General features: G+C 34.9%; 1 protein-coding gene across 2 annotated transcripts in view; it reads left to right on the top strand.

The window, feature by feature from the left end:
- Positions 1-17,960, top strand: part of LOC121427179 — a 71,788-nt gene that overhangs the window by 39,878 nt on the left and 13,950 nt on the right. The window contains exons 9-19 of one of the 2 annotated variants that reach the window (XM_041623444.1): positions 104-310; positions 1,147-1,232; positions 1,876-1,968; positions 2,521-2,637; positions 5,026-5,064; positions 10,332-10,418; positions 10,974-11,211; positions 14,371-14,550; positions 15,509-15,616; positions 16,276-16,406; positions 16,993-17,077. In XM_041623444.1, coding sequence (XP_041479378.1) covers positions 104-310; positions 1,147-1,232; positions 1,876-1,968; positions 2,521-2,637; positions 5,026-5,064; positions 10,332-10,418; positions 10,974-11,211; positions 14,371-14,550; positions 15,509-15,616; positions 16,276-16,406; positions 16,993-17,077 — 1,371 coding nt within the window. The remainder of the gene's footprint in view (positions 1-103; positions 311-1,146; positions 1,233-1,875; positions 1,969-2,520; positions 2,638-5,025; positions 5,065-10,331; positions 10,419-10,973; positions 11,212-14,370; positions 14,551-15,508; positions 15,617-16,275; positions 16,407-16,992; positions 17,078-17,960) is intronic. The other variant, XM_041623445.1, reaches the window with a different exon arrangement.

Below are 17,960 nucleotides of genomic sequence, written 5' to 3'. Positions count from 1 at the left end.
TTTTTTAGTGAGGGGTTCCAAATTTATGTATCATAGTAGCTGTATAGAGGACAGAAACTTTTTTTTAATCTTTACATCCACATCTGTATGATTTGATTTCCAGTGGATACGTGGGACGGGAAGGATGGTGACCCGGTCATCTACCACGGCTACACACTGACCTCCAAGATAAAGTTCCGAGACGTCATCACGGTGGTCAACAAGTATGCGTTTGTGTCCAGTCCGTACCCGGTCATCCTGTCCATTGAGAACCACTGTACATTGGAACAGCAGAAGAAGATGGCTAGATATCTATTAGAAATTCTTGGTGGTATCCTTTTGTTAATAATAATAATAATAGCTGGAATTATTAAGCACTTTTTGCCTGAGGATGCAAAGTGCTGCTATTAGTACCCCAGTTTTAGCAGTGCTGCCATATAGGCACTGAAGCATTCAAGGAATTATTTCCTCCTCCTGGGTACCCATTCCCCTCACCTGGGTTGAGTGCAACACACTGTGGGTGAATATCTCTCTGAAGGAAAACCTGCCATGGCTATAAATTGATCCCATGTCCCTCAGATTGAAAGTCAAGAGTCTTAACCACTAAAGAACGACTAGCTAGTCTGAAAAAAATACACAGTTTGAGATAACTTCTAATAATACAGAGATTAAATTAGCCTATGATTTTGTTTGTATAGATAACAAGTGTATAGAGAAAAATGTTGTTAGAGGAAGGTGCTTGTTTTATTGCTTGAATCACTTTGTTGTGAATGTATTGAGCAGTTAATTAGATTAGATGAGATTTATTTATTTCTGTTCAAACAATGATATAATCAAATTAACAGTGTAAATGCATCTGTATATGTTCAAAATAATACTGACAGTTCAATGACATTTCATAACAAATATTGAAGATAAATCAACTGAACGGAGGGACTTGCCAAGAAAAGTGGAGCTTGTAAAAAAAGGCAAGTCCCTAAACTTAGTTCCAATACTAATAAATATAACCTATATACAAGAGACAGACGGAAAACGAACTTAAAATATGTAATCTACAAAACACCAAAATTAGTATGTTATCATTCCATTGGGCCTGTATTACAAGACCTCACTGCTCAAAATGTTGCATTATGGGTAATGGATCCTTAACTTGATATAACAATTTAGATCAGCTGATCATATCGAGTCCACCTGAAAGGGGTCCTGACGGTCTTCCCTCTCCTGATTCACTCAAATATAAAATCCTCATCAAGGTGGGTTTCAGATTTTTTTGTTTTCATATTCTTTTGCCAAATATGCTCCCACAGTCCCAGTCAATCGATCGGCTTAACTCAAGTCATTTATACTTAACAGTAGATTGTAACCTGCCATTAATTTAAATTTATTTTTTGTTTTCTTCTTTAAGTCTACACTCTTTAATTTATTTTATCTATTCTCTGTGTATTTGGCATTTAGCATTTTTTATGACACCGATATCATCTAATTGTTATTGAAATCTTCTTTATTTTAACCCATTTGGTGTAAATTATTTCTCTCAGTCTTAAGCATTTTTTATTTGATTGTTTGATTCTTTGTGGTCCCAAATAGTGGAACAGTTTGTCAGCTCATCGAAGGTCCAGTACATCAGATAAATCATTTTAAAAGGCATCTTATAACATTTATTTCTATTGTACTCTGAATTTGGAGAGCTGTGTATGCAAAACATAAAGAGCAGTTTTAATATGTTGTTCGCTTTATAATGTAAGCACCAATTTATTATCATTGCTTTTCTTACTTTTCTTTACAATTTTCTCTTTTTCTTGTCCATTCCTTCTCTGCCCCCCCCCCCTTCCTCCCTCTTTCCTCTCTCTCTGATCTTTCTCTTGACTGTATCGCATCTTGTTTTTTATCTCCTAGGCCAAGAAGCTTCCATTAGACCATGATGCTGATCTTGAGGCTGGTGAAGTGAGTGAGGAAGACAGTGCTGATGAACTCGATGAAGATTTCAAGGTAAATCAAACCTTTTAATAATAATAATAATAATAATAATAATATGATAATGATCATGATTATAATAAAAGTATATTTACCCAATGTAGCCACTTCAGTCCTGAAAACTGTTCTCCCAGTGGCCCCTCTTTTAACCTACAGCCATTAACAATGCCTGTTATCTTTAAATCAAATATGATATTTTTATCCAAGAGAAAAGAATTCAACCTTGAAATTATATTTTTGATTGTCTTTGGATGGTATGGCCTCTAACAATTTTCTCCTTACTATTTTGGCTAATTTGCTGGCAAAGTTTCCTTCAGCAAGCAATTTATCTACACTCTGCTACACTTGACCCGACCCAGGTGAGGTAAATGGGTACCAGAAAATGCTGGTGTGCTGTAAGTAATAACAGCAGCCAAGCTAAAGCCGGGGTAATAATATCCAAGTCCTTTAAAAGTGCATAGATACGTAATAATCAAAATGTGATATGCACTATACAAGAACTGTTTATTACATTGGTATTTACTGTTATCATTTCACGTATTCACTTCTTTACATTTCCTTCTCCAGTTGGAAAAGACAGAGACGAGAAGCAAATTTGAATCCATTGCCATGGCACAGCTTGCCTTGATGAGGAAGAAACCTATCTCACCATCGCAACAGGCATGGCAGAGGATAGCACACAAGGTATGGAATAACATATGATAACACACCCCTGTTAAGGCATTAGTAAAAACTATAATATGTTAGGCTATTCATCTCAAGACTTCTTTTTGGTACAGTTAGATTCTGTAATGTAGAAAACAGGTATGCAAAAGTATTTTCAAAAATGTTTATGCCGATTGTCATTTTGTTATGATGATGTACGAGGAAGACAAGGAAATAGGTATCGCTACTGGTTGTAGTATGAAATAGAAAAAATGTTTTAATTACAAAATATTCCACTTCTTCCTTATTTTATGGATTCCAACAGTTACAGATTATATTTCTGTAGTGTTTTAAGATTTAAACATTTTGCTTTATACATAGTTTGAATAATTTTGCATCAATTGACACAATCATAATCGCTCTACACTATTAGAATTGATGGATATTTGAGGATAGGATCTGTGACTGTTTCCTTTTGATCAAGATCTATCTATGAAATCCTTCTATTTCAGAGATTTCTTCCTTTTTTTTAATTTTCAAATTTCTGATAATTGAAATGATCTTGCCATGCATGTGATAGTCATTATCATAGTTTACATGTTGTCAAGCATGTCAGTTCTCACTTTATGATTTTAAAGAATATCTCTCTTTTTTCCCTCCAATTGTCAAGCTTGGAAAAACAGGAAGTCGGCCTGAAAATAAGGTTATCAGCAGATATATACAAAATGTGAGAGTACACACGTACATAGTAAATCCATGGAAAAAGAATAGTTTCCAGCATCCCAAATATACAAGTAGAGCAGATTCACTATCGTCATTTGCTCATTCATATAGGTTTATGTTTAGGTTCCATTCATTTAGATACTAAATCTTACATTGATACCTGTAGTTTGTATTCTTTATAAAAGGCAAGGTAGCCCCATCACAGCTGTGAATCCGGTAGCGTGTTGAATTCAACTCATTACTGGTCACTGCCATAGGGTTTAGACACCATTTTTAAAACCATATGATGCTTCATTAGATTTGGATATCATTAATAGACTCCAAAAGGGGGAAATGTGTTTGTATATGTACCCGTTTTGTGAAAAATGCATGGCACCAATTACATATTCCTGACTAATTTTTCTTCTCAGAAAATCGAGCTGATTTTTTTTCCCTTAACTAGTCCAGTTAAATTGAGTTCAACCTTTGTTCTAAAAATCAAATTAGAAGTGCAGATGCTTGTATACATTAAGTTTTGTAATGTGAAACTGCCTGTGGCACTTATAAGCAGTATAATAAATCATGTTACAAGTAATATGGTTATCATAAGCATTAAAAGCAGATGTACAGTGTTATCAAATATGTACCAATGCCATTTCGATCCCACTGCTGCCACCAAAAGTGATATCAAGATCTTTAGAATTAACACAGAACTAACAAGTAATAATTATACACATTTTTATGTAGATTTTGTTATTTTCCATTTAATATAACCTACAAACACACCCATATCCCCACATACACACCCACAATCACAAAACCTCACCCAACTTATAGGTAATGATGAGAGGGGGGAGGCAGTATTACAGATATATCATAAAGGATTAATATCTATCAGTTCCTATATCTGTATACCCGTATATGAAAAGATTTTCTCAAGTCATGTACAAATTTATTTTAAAAAGATGCAGAAAAAGTAATGTATATTATACTATGACCGACAGGTATTTTCACTTACTTCATCAATATTTTGTCAGAATTTCATGATATGCCAATTCGGTACAATATTTAAATGATTTGGTACATCCAACTCCCCATTTTTCTCCATCATTACTTCATTTAGTGAAATACTCAAGCTATACTGATTTGAAACCATTGCACCTTTTCAAGTGAACTACACAAGGGCCCACATAGGGGTTCATGGGCCCTTAACACAAAGCTTAGCATTGATTGTAGAACATTATTCTACGATCGATTGCATTGACTACAATGTGCAATCACGCGTGAAAATCAAGCGTACAATCAATTGCTAATCTTTGTGTTATGAAGCCCTGGATGTACATATGCTATGGAATTACCCAATAGAATAATTCTTTGTTATGGACATTGGATTTGTCTGATGTCAATTAAGATTCTTTCAGGATCACTTCTTTTTCTGTGATTTATTTTGGCTGTGTGTAAATAATTTGTATATTGTATTTTAATTCTGTGAAGCATGTACAGCTATTACGACATCATTTAGAAATAGAATTTCTCCAAAACATCTATTCATATTCCATTCTTTTCAGATATCTCATGTAGATGCACACACTTAATTGTTATTATTGTAAATATCGGTTTTGCACGTCAATCACAAAAAAAGAATTCTATTCACATCTTTCTGTGAAATTTTCCCTAAATTCATTGTGTATGTCTGTATTATTTATCACTGATTATTGCACGCAGCGATTAGAGAGATTGAGAGCCCTTCTAGAAGCAACCGAGGTTTGTATGTCTGCTTATCTTTTCATTGCACATGCCGCCTTTCATCACTAACATTTTTCATCCATAAGCCTTGCATGAACCTATTGCCTTCTAATCTAACACATTGCTAAGATGTGTCGTCATGATACATGTCTCTTGTATTTATCAGAAGTGATAAGCTCCTGTTAATGATTGAACAGGATTTGGGGTTTCCACGACACTTTCTCTGGCGACGATTGCTCTGATGGAACAATCTGCATGTTAAGCCGAACATAAATCCTAAACTCCAAAACCAAATAAACCCTAACGATTATCTCTACCAGGTTTACATTATTCTGAGCTAAAAACTCTAATTACAATCCTAAATCTGACAATATGCCTGCTGAGATGTTAAGACAGGAGCAAATGAGGCAGGACCAAATGTCATTTCGGCAATTTGGGGTGGTGACAATTTTAGGGAGGGGGCTATTGTGATAATTTGCTCATTCAACTGAGGGCAGCGGAGTTACCTACTTGTATTATATAAGTTGTCTTGTCTTTCGTTTTGATGCCCATGATTAAAAGTTGATTATTACTTAGAGGGTGAATTTAATTTTTGTTTTACTCCTAACAAGATGTTAAAAAATATCATTACAAACTAAAAAAAATTGGAAAATCACTTAAGCATATTCCTTCCAATTGTTCGTATTTTGATTGCAGATAAACATGAAAGCACCAATCAAGATTGGCGCATTTTACGTATGATGTCCATATTTTAGAAAACTAATGATCCATGTGTGTAACCTCCTTTTTCCTGTTTTCCCTGCCCAATATATCAGTAAAATTTCCACCCTAATCTTGTATTTTTAAAGTTCCTTCCCTGACCCCACTGATAACAGATTGCAGTTTAATCCAGTCTCAACATCAGTCCTCCTTGGTAATTTACTGTATTCCTTGCACATTACCCAGAATACAACAGACCTTGGACCCTGTCTTCGAGTTTAAGATAAATTGAGTAATTAGTTCGGTTTGAATAAAATCCTGAAATAATCTTCATATACCCAAGTACATTGTGTTGTTTGAATGTTTTTGATGTGATGCTTACATGTAATGAAAAACAATGTTTATGTATTTGATTAATTATAATCCCCCACCATCAATTGGACACATGATTAAAAACATTTTTGGAGACATTATTGTTGCTTGTACCTATCTGGAACTCACTGCCAGATCCAGAGGGGAGCAAAGCAAAATTAGAATTTGTAATGTAAAAATGCCTTTAAAACAGAAGTGTGCACCCCTCCCCCTTTGAAAGCTTGCCAAATTTTTCCTCAGAAAAATATGCCCCACTATTAGAAAATCCTGGATCCGCTCTACCCTAAAAAGTCTAAACATTTTGAGCAAAATAGTTGTTCTGAAAGTGTACAGAAGTTTAAAAGCCTGAGTGGTGTGATGATGTATTTGAGTGATTTTTATGCATCTTGATAAAAGTTTGAGTAATGTCTCTCAGTAAGAATCCTGCTCAGCATCTTATGTTGCACATTCTCCCATATTAGTATAAATTTACAAAGCAATTTGGGAATTCAAGAGAGTTGCTTGCTTGAGAGATACTGAATGGGATTCTTTCTGAAATGTAATGCAAATACCTTTTTAAAGGCCTTGTCCCACTAGCCGACGGACACAAAATGTACTTGTAACGGATACAGCGGACAAACAAAATTTTGGGGTGGCTCCATCCGCTTTCACCCGATCCCGACAATGGACAAAATGGGCAAACAATGAAATCACAGTGGACGGATGCCCAATGGATATAAAGCGTATGAAACACGTATGCAAAGTGTGCACAAAGATACATAATGTTTTCCAAAGGATGGAAAGATTCTTTTCCGTTTTAGATCATCTCTGCATCCGTAAGTACAGTGGGACCAGGCCTTTAGGTGCTAAAGATTACCAGGGTGGTAAAGAAAAGATGGAATATGTTTAGTCATGATGGACTGTTGGATTGAGTATATGACTATTTGTCATCAGGATGCTACCGGGAACAATTTCATCACTTTGGCCAATAACTTGTCTGCTTAAAGCCTGGCTCACACTCCGTTTCTCTCTGAATTTAATTCCAATTTATGAAATTTGAATGATCAAAAATATGAATTTTGGTATGAATGTTGAAATCAGAACTCAAGTTTATTTCAAGCCTGCCTGTTGGAATAAAAAGTCAGTTTGGGTCGTATTGACATTATCATTGCCAATGACTTGAAGCTGATATGAACTTTACTCTGACCACAATACTTGAAGCAATTTGGTATTCTGACTGTAGTGTCTCCAGCTTTATGCCGAACTTCAACAAATCATTTTTCTTGGAACCTTCGCATTTAATTCAAAATGCTTTTTTAAAATGTGTCATACACTGTAAAAAAAAATGAAGTGCTAATGTAGTACTTACAGTGCTTGTATAGTGACTGCACTACGAGGGCTAATTTTCTAGTTCAAATTTAAACTAAAAAATAAGCACTCGTAGTGCAGTCACTATACAAGCACTGTAAGTGCTGAATTAGCTCTTCATTTTTTACATTGTATGTGTAATATGTCATATGTATGGAGTGTGCCCCTGGTTTTACATTTACAGTCCATTTTAGAACTGGGCCCCATCTTACAAAGAGGTACAACTGATCCAATCAATCATAACTTTGTATGGAAATCCATCAGTGTCATAATTTCTTCTGCAGGAAATTTGAAAAATGTCCTTTGTAAACAAAAGAGAACTCACCAAATTGTCAAGAAATCAATAAATTTATGGATGTACATTCATATCTGGACATTTTTTGAACAAACAAGCATTTTACACATTGACGTTGCTGGCCATCCGTAGTTGCAATTGATCGCATCAATCACAAATCTTTGTAAGATGGGGTACTGGACACCATTTTCTCCATCTCTCTTGCCTTGTTTGTCAATTTATAACAAATATAACCACATATAAACAAAAATTATGTACATGTAGCTATGTGTTACGTGATTTTGCTAAATCTCAATATTCTTGTTCATCTGGAAACATTAAAAATATTTTTCATAAATATTTTTTTGTATTTACACCTTTGCTGCAATTACAACCTTATTGTATAGCCAGATTAAATCAGAGCATCGTTTTCATGGAGTACCATCCCCAAAAATCATTATATAAAATATTTTACTGGTTAACAGAGACTCCCATGTGTATATAAACATTTTGCCTGATTAAATAATTTTGGGGGGTAAATAATCACTAAGGCTCTTATTATATGTTAAAATTCTGCTTTCTTGATGATCATAGCAATCATGGTGATTAGTCCTCATAATTTCTTAATGGAAAGCTAAATATGAAATAATCCACCTCTGCCAAATTTAATATAAGGGGCCTGCAACACAAACTAATGGTATGTTGCAAGAAACTTGCAAGAAATCAATTGCAAGTCCATTTTAGGTCCCCAAATCAATCATAAGTCTTGCAGATTTGTAATTGTTTGCTGGTCTGATTCTTATTATATATCGGCAACTATATACTGATTTGCATTAGTTGAAATTGATCTGTAAATTTGCAACTTGGTTTCGAAATTGATTTTCTTGCAACACTCTCTTGGTTACGGATCAGCTGCCTGTTTCAGAAAAATTTTCATTTAAATGCAGTTCAAACAATCAATGGCAAGTCCCTTATACATGCATTTTATTGGTTGGAAATGAAGTTTTGTTTGATTGCATCCCTCTGCGCTGGGTCCTAGATACATGTAATTGATTTACATGCTTAGTTGCTCAATCAGCAACACAAAGTAATGGGTGTAGATGTGACCAGACACCCCAAATCCAACAATGAGTGGCCGGGTAAGGTTCTCTGTAAATAGCCAAAATAGTAATTTGGTTTTTAAAAGGCAGACAAAAAATAATAAATTGTCTAAAAGAGTAATTCTTCTTCTTCATACTGTCAAAATTTTTATTTGTAAAATTGAATAGAAAACAATATACTTTCTTTGATATAAGTGAGTGTAAACTGGTCTGGGAGTTTCCCTGAGATTTCGAAGTAATCGCATCCCATGCTTGAGTGAACCCCAAACTTAAAGCATTGTTTTCTCTTTATTTTTTAGAGCTTTCTTCTGCATTCAATTAAGTACTTTATGTGGGTTATTGTTGATTAATTTTGATAAGTTATATATCATTTTAAAGCTTATGATATGCTCTTTTTAACTCAAGGAAAATATTGAAAATTCATTTTTCACAATTATTGTGGGTTTGGGGTGGCTGGTCACCTATCATTTGTTAAACATGTAATGAATTATTACTTCTTAACATGAGCGTGTATTTTGGATTCATGTCTAACTATATTTTCATTAAGTTGCTTTTAGAAATTGCGCTGTCTTATTCAAAAAGGGTACTACAAACAGAAGATGAAGGGAAAAGTCATATTCTTCATCTTGCACACCCAGCATTTCATCTTTTATTCTGCCAAAATTAAACTGACACTTCGCTTGCCTTTTTATTCTCCATGCTAATATAAAGCAGCCCTCTTAGTCCGTAGAACTCTATAGTTTCTAGATCTCTCCATATGCCTTATAGATCCGAATTGTAGAGCTTTGTCATATTTCTGAGGTCGTTGAAAGTGTATTTGACACAATTTGAAAAGTGTATATGACATTTGAGTAATCTTTGAGATATAAATTTAAATCAGTATTTAGTTCAAAATCCTGTAGCTTTTTTTCTCATTTCATAACAGTACTGCTTCATTACATGTATATCAGAATCAGTCACCTTATATTCTTCTTCAATCGTAAGAAAAAATATTTTTGTATTACGTAAAAGTGCATAACTTCAAAGGAATAAAAATAAAATTGTTATATCATGTATCAAAATACATGATTTGAATAATGATGTGAACTGACTGAAAATATATCTGGCTATGGATTTTCATATATGTTCCATCCTCTCAACTATTTATCCAGTTTAACATTATATTCTGCATCGGTATTTTACAATGGAAGAATGAGAATGAATTAAATGAATAATATTGCACAGTGATGACGATTTTTTAGCATTGGTATATATTGGTATATATATTTTTAGCATTGGTATATATGTCTGTTAGCATGTTGTATAAAATATACTACATGAATAAAGTTTGTTAGAAGTGATGATTTTTCAACCCCAAATTTTAATAACCTGAAGTAAAAATAATAGTATTTGAGTAATGAAAAAACAGGTATAATTTAATATATGGTTATGTTTGATAACAGAATAAACTAATAAATGAAAATATCTTCCTTTTACTTTGTTCCAACTTTTAGCTTAAGGAAAAGAATACTGAAAACAAGGCTTCCAGGAATGGCAGAACAGGTCTCACAGGAACCTTCAAAAAGTTAAAAGCCACTAGAGTAAGTTTATTCAATGATAGTAATATGATGATAATAACAACTATGATAGTAACAATGATAGTAGTGATGATGATTAGGAGGTGGAGGAGGAGGAGGATGATGATGACTGTGGTGGTGGTGGTGATGATGCTGGTAATGAAGAAGATGATGATAATGATGATAAAGATAATTCTGCTAGGAGCATGTCCAAGCAATAAAGCTGATAATCATTTTTCACCCAATCTTGTCATTGAATTGATATCACTTTATTGAAATCACAATAAAGGAAAGAAATTTACGAGGTCAATTCAAAACATAATAAAAGTTGAGATCGTCCCAGGTCATGACGCATAACTGTCGATGCGGGCAGTAGTGTAAAAATTAATGTACAATTTCGATGTAACAGGTACATATCATAGACATATAGCATATTTTAAAAAAATAAATAAATTAAATGTGAAATAATAACAGACAACGTTGGGGAAGATATTAGAAAAGAAGAAATGATTGTACTAGGAATCAAACTATCAATGAACATTGTCTTCAATTTTCTCTTCATTGATTTCATTATTTCAGAGGAGAGCCAAGCTTCAGCACTCATCAGAGTCGGACAACAACAGCAGTATGGAATTTGATCGCTCATCTTCCCGTGACGATGACTTAGAAGGGTGCACTAATGAAAACCAACATGCAGAGCATCGGAAACAACGACTCAGCTCCACAAACCGGAAGAGGGCGTTCGTTCTCTCAAGACAGCTATCCGATCTTGTCAAGTACACCAGATCGGTTGCCTTCAAGGGCTTCCCTGAAAACAGTATGTGGAAATGGTTTGACTTTTAAGTGTGGTTTAGAAGTGGATGTTGATTACTTATTGTATACACCAGTTTAAAGGGCTTCTCTGAAAATAAGTGGAAATTTGGCATTTCAATTATTATTCAAAATTGGGTAATGTACCAATTTAGTGTAGAATACCATATCTGTTGCACCTAATAAGGGCTTTTCAGAGGAAAAATATATGTTAATGGTTTCTTATTTATCTTTAGTTAGTTTAATAGTGGTTATTTTACCACTTTACTGTACTACACCAGGTGTTCTGCTCCTAGTGAGGGGTTCAATGAATGCAGTTTGACTTTTAAGCATGGTTTAGAATTGGTTATTTTGCAAATTAAGTGTCGTACACCAGATCTGCTGCTCCTGATAAGGTTTTCTAAGAGAACAGTATGTGTTAAGGGTTTAGCAGTCAAAGTTTCATGGTTTGGTCATGGTAATATTAGTATCCTAGTGTTATACACCTGACATGGTATCTCTTAAAGGCTTCCCATAAAACAGTAGGTGTAAAGAGTTTGCCATTCACCTTTGGTTTAGTTAGGGTTATTAACTGACCAAATCAAGCACTCCAGGGCCCTGTTATACAAAGGTTAGCATTTGATTGTACACTTGATTTTCACGATTTATTGTACATTGTGGTCCATGCAATCAATCATAAAGATATTCTCTTAGGATGATTTCTAAGCTTTGTGATAAAGACCCAAGGGCCCTGTAACCTAAAGCTATGTAATTGATGGTAAGACTAATCTTAGGATTGATTATACACAATAATCACTGCAGTCAATTGTAGAAATCAGCCTATGGTCAATCACTATGCTTTAACGGTCCCTGATGTAAGTTTCTCCATTAAGACAGGGCCACATATCTTCAGGCCTGGGACCCATAACATGAATCTTTGCCATTGATTGTGGGGCTCATTTTTACAATTGATCATACACAATATTCAATGCAATCAGTCATTTATATCAGCCCCTGATCAATCACTATGCTTTAACGGTCCCCGATGTAAGTTTCTCCATTAAGACAGGGTCTCATATCTTCAGTCCTTAGCCTTGTAACATAAGGCTTTGCCATTGATTGTGGGGCTTATTTTTATGATTGATAATACACAATATTCAATGCAATCAGTCATTGAAATTAGCCCATGATCAATCTCTATGCTTTAACAGTCCCTGATGTAAGTTTCTCCATTAAGACAGGTCCACATATCTTCAGGCCTGGGACCCATAACATGAATCTTTGCCATTGATTGTGGGGCTCATTTTTACAATTGATCATACACAATATTCAATGCAATCAGTCAATTGTAGAAATCAGCCTATGGTCAATCACTATGCTTTAACGGTCCCTGATGTAAGTTTCTCCATTAAGACAGGGCCACATATCTTCAGGCCTGGGACCCATAACATGAATCTTTGCCATTGATTGTGGGGCTCATTTTTACAATTGATCATACACAATATTCAATGCAATCAGTCATTTATATCAGCCCCTGATCAATCACTATGCTTTAACGGTCCCCGATGTAAGTTTCTCCATTAAGACAGGGTCTCATATCTTCAGTCCTTAGCCTTGTAACATAAGGCTTTGCCATTGATTGTGGGGCTTATTTTTATGATTGATAATACACAATATTCAATGCAATCAGTCATTGAAATTAGCCCATGATCAATCTCTATGCTTTAACAGTCCCTGATGTAAGTTTCTCCATTAAGACAGGTCCACATATCTTCAGACCTGGGACCCATAACATGAATCTTTGCCATTGATTGTGGGGCTCATTTTTACAATTGATCATACACAATATTCAATGCAATCAGTCATTGAAATCAGACCATGATCAATCTCTATGCTTTATGTTAACAGTCCCTGATGTAAGTTTCTCCATTAAGACGGGTCACATATTTTCAAGGCTGGGACCCATAACACAATGCTTTGCGATTGATTGTGGGGCTATTTTTACAAGTGATCATACACAATATTTGATGTAATCTGTCATTGAAATCAGCCCATGATCAATCACTATGCTTTATGTTAACAGTCCCTGATGTAAGTTTCTCCATTAAGACAGGGTAACATATCCTCAAGCCTGGACCCCATAACATGAAGCTCTGCCATTGATTGTGGGGCTCATTTTTGACAAGTGATCATACACAATATTCAATGCAATCAGTCATTACACAGCCCATGATCAATCACTATGATTTATGTTTACGGCCCCTGATGTAAGTTTCTCCTTTAAGACAGGGTCACATATTCAAGCCTGGGCCCCATAACAAGAAGCCTTGCAATTAATTGTGTGGCTAATTTTACGATTGATAACGCACAATAGTCAATGCAATCAATGGTAGAATAAGCCCCACAATCAAAGCTTTACGTTATGGGGCCAACCTATGTTGCATCTAAGAGCTTCCCTGATAATACAGGGAATTTTTTCTTATTTTCAAATAGTTTTAAATAGTTGGCCTTTTTAAAGTTGTTTAGGAGTGGTTTAGTGATCTGGTGTACTTCACTCAATTAAGGAGGATTATTGTTTACCTGACTGCATAAGAAAACTTTGAAATTTGTTAGTAACAACTTAGAGAACTAACAAAATGAAACCTGTCCTTGGGATTGGGTAAAATTAGTAATGCTGGTAATAGGTAATGATGAAATTTGAGATGTTAATAGAAGTACTAATAATAGTGATATTGATGATAATAGTAATGATACTTGCAAATTATAATAAATGTGATTTATAAGGCGCTATCTCCACCTCGGCAGAGATGCTCAAGGCGCACAATTAAGAGAAAGGGGAGCAAACAAAATAACAAAGGTGCACAGATTTATCATACCTATATTATTGATGAAAATAATTACTTCTGTAATTTTTTGTTTAATCTTGATTAGTATGATAGACCTACTATCACGGATCTCACGTTGGAGGGAATCTAATAGCGAGGACCTACCTAAACGATAGCCCTTTGATAATAATAGTGCTGAATCCATGTGTTTTGCAATTTCTATTTATCTTTTATATCAATTGAAAACGTAATGGGGAAAATAGTCAATATTCCTTGCCAGTTATTGTATGTAATTAACCAAATCGAGACAATTTAAATCGCAAGTAACTATTTGTGAATATTAATCTTTCCTTTTTTTTCAGTGCCATGTTGGGAGCTGCCCTCGCTTGGTGAGATGAGAGCAAACAATCTAGCCATGACAAGAGCTCCGGACTTTGCAAACTTCACCACGCACAACCTCTGTAGAGTCTACCCATCGGCTTATCGGATCGACTCCAGTAATTTCAATCCTCAGACCCTCTGGAACTGCGGGTGCCAACTAGTTAAGTACCTCTTCAAATTTATTCTAAAGTCATTTTATTTAATTTATTTTTTGTAAGTTTTTACACCAATGTTACACTTTCATTGTGTGAGTTAAGCCCAGTGTAAAGTTCTGTGATGCGATTGCACTGAGATCTCTGTGCAACAAGTTTATAATCGCATCTCTATGCAATTGCATCACAGGCACATTGGTTGTGACATGATCGTCTTGGACAAGCCTGATTGACTGAAATTATCAAAAGCGCAGGAGAATCGCAGGAAGATAAATGTCTGAGATTTGGATTTGTGTTGCAGGTTGGCGCACACTCTCCAATATCATTGCAATTGGATCTTTGTGCAGTCACGTCGTAAAATGAATGCTCGGCTGACGACATTATCTTGCTTTTTAATTGATTCTTCCTGATATGAATAAGCATGGGACTTAATACACTTGAGCATAACTCAGATCTTTTGGATAGTGAGTGAATGATAGACTGAAATAGAACAATGCCTGGAACATTCTTTGCTGAAAGCTTATCCTCTGTAGGAAAATGAAAACATGAAATTGGGAGATATAAATTGAATTGTGTCACACCAAACATGCTGCAAATGATAGATAATATGAACCATTATTAGAGGGTTAGGGGATTTCATTGTAATATGTGCTATAAACCAAGTTTTTTTTATTGTTATGTAGTGGTAGTGTAGTGGTGGCAGTAGTAGTAATAGTAGTAGTAGTAGTAGTAGTAGTAGTAGTAGAAGTAGTAGTAGTAGTAGTAGTAGAAGTAGTAGTAGTAGTAGTAGTAGTAGTAGTAGTAGTAGTAGTAGAAGTAGTAGCAGCAGTAGTAGCAGAAGAAGTAATAGAAGTAGTAATACCTTTATTATCATTATAGTACACAAATAAAGGTGGAATAATGTGAAGAAATTATTTGATAATCAAGATTAATTTATTTTCCTTTTTTCTGTATTTTTCTCTTATAGTTGCTCTCAACTACCAGACTGAAGGCCGTGCTATGCAATTACTGAGAGCTAAGTTTAGAGCCAATGGAAACTGTGGTTATGTACTCAAACCTAGCATCCTCAGACAAGGTAATTTCCTTACATTTATTGCACAGGGAGTGGGGAGAGTTTCAGTGATGAGATTGTAGTTCATAGTGAATTGGCAAAAAACACTTATTCATTTATAGTATTATGTTATTTATTGGATTCTGTCTTGTCCACACACAATGTATGCACATCCTCCACTCCCTGAGTATTCCATGAGTAAGCAAGTGGTACTTGCTAAGTAAACTACTTGTCCTAACCAACTCATCCAATAGAGCTTCCAGTTGAATCCATTGCCTTTGTAGCATTATAGATCAATCACTTGTTCAATGGAGGGTCACTGTATGTCTGGGGCAAATGAGTTACATGAAGTTATAATCGATTTTTAATATTTATCACATCACTTTATGAAAACCCACAATATTTCACTTTATTACAATTGAGCTTTTTGTTTTCAATTTGTAAACATTTTTATCGTTAAATGTAGTTTGCCCCTCTACATTTACTTTATTGGATGCCTTTCAAGTTTTCTTGCCATTGCAATCCATGCAGTCAATACCAGATATTTTGGCATCCTCTTCTTAAAATAAAAATGTAAAAATATTGTCCCATATGGCATTAGTGTCCAGTGCATTGTTTTTTGTCCTAAAATACTATCGGCCTTCATCAATGTTTCTTTTCAACTTGTGCTTTTCTTATCTCAGATAAAGTCCATTTTGATCCAACGTCCAACAATGCCATTGCGGGTGTCCAGAAAAAACAGCTGACCATTCATATAATCAGCGGTCAACAGCTTCCCAAACCACCACAAAGCTTGCTTGGAGAACGTGGAGAGGTATGACTGATGTTGATAAGAAATATTTTTTTTTGTAAACTTGTTATTTGCATAATTATACAGTTCAGACATTAAATAAACTAGATTTAATAGCCTGCAAACTATGTATGAAAAATATTTCCCTTTAATCATATTTGAGATAAGGGTATAAAATCCAAGGTTTTCTTGGTTATTTGCAAACTTTCTAACATACCAATATCAGTTGCTTTAGACATGATAAATCAGAATATCACAAGGCAATTAAGAGTAATAAATTGACTTAATTGACATTAGATACATAGCATTAAGAGTGAAAAATACCTATAGATATGTTTGACATTGTTACAAAGTTTTATATGTATACTTGAGTGATATTCCACTCAATTCCCAAATTATTAAATTACATTTATTATGGACTAGCCTTTTTTGTATACTTAAGCAATATTCCTCTTTTCTCCCCATCTATGAGAGTGCATCTATCATGCATTTTCCCTCAAAGGACATCTATTGCAAATTACAAATTTAGTCTTCCTTAAATATAATTCTTGACCTTTTTAAAATCAGAACGTAAAACATTGAATGAGATTTTTTGTTGTTGCTTTGTTAGATCATTGATCCCTATGTGGAAGTAGAAGTGATAGGTCTAAATGGGGACTGCACCAAGGCACAGACAAGGACCGTTCAAGACAATGGTAATGTACCTGAAATTCATGATGGACGCTACCCAAAAACAACCTTTTTGCAGGAACATTTGTGACCTGCCCCCATCCAAAAAAAATGAATGAATGAAAAACGACAATCAGTTGCCTAAAATTAAGTTTGAGATTTTATAATAATAATAATAATAATAATGATATAGGTATATTTACCCAGGGAAGCTACTTCAGTTCGGAGAACTGTTCTCCCAGTGGCCCAGGTATTATTATTACTCCGGCTTTAGCTGGGCTGCCTAGGCGCTCAAGCATTCAAGGAATATCTTCCTACTGGGTACCCATTCACCTCACCTGGGTTGAGTGCAGAAAAAAGTGGATATATTTCATGCTGAAGGAAATTACACGATGGCTGGGATTCGAACCCACAACCCTCTGTTTCAAAGTCAGAAAACTAATTCACTGGGCTACACTAAAGCACATCCTAAGCTTTACAATGATGCATAACTTGTCAAAATTTATAATAATTTACAATTACTCACATAAGTATTTGATTTGAATAAAGAAGAAATTCAGTGAGAGATTGAAAACAAGTTTGGGTATTACTCAAGCATGAGAATTGCACATTGTTTTTTTTTCAAACAAGTGCACACCTAGTTACCAATAATGCATATACCATTTCCGTTTATTTGTAAGCAAGATAAAAGAGCATTGTTGATTAAATGCTTTGCTCATGGGCATAGGTGCTGCGGCCGAGGATCGAACCCTGGACTTTCCATGTATAGCCAGGCGCCTTAGGCCACTCGGCCACGGCACCTCTACAGCATTGCACATTGTGCAATCTTTATGGAACTTCCAAGCAGTCCCCCAATAAATGGTTGTGTAAGAAAAACTCCTGTGCCTTGTCATTTTTCAACTTGACTTC

Source organism: Lytechinus variegatus, chromosome 14 (assembly GCF_018143015.1).
Source record: "Lytechinus variegatus isolate NC3 chromosome 14, Lvar_3.0, whole genome shotgun sequence".
Taxonomy (NCBI): Eukaryota; Metazoa; Echinodermata; class Echinoidea; order Temnopleuroida; family Toxopneustidae; genus Lytechinus; species Lytechinus variegatus.
The sequence above is the reverse complement of the archived record's forward strand: the minus strand, read 5'-3'. Positions and strand labels throughout refer to the sequence as shown.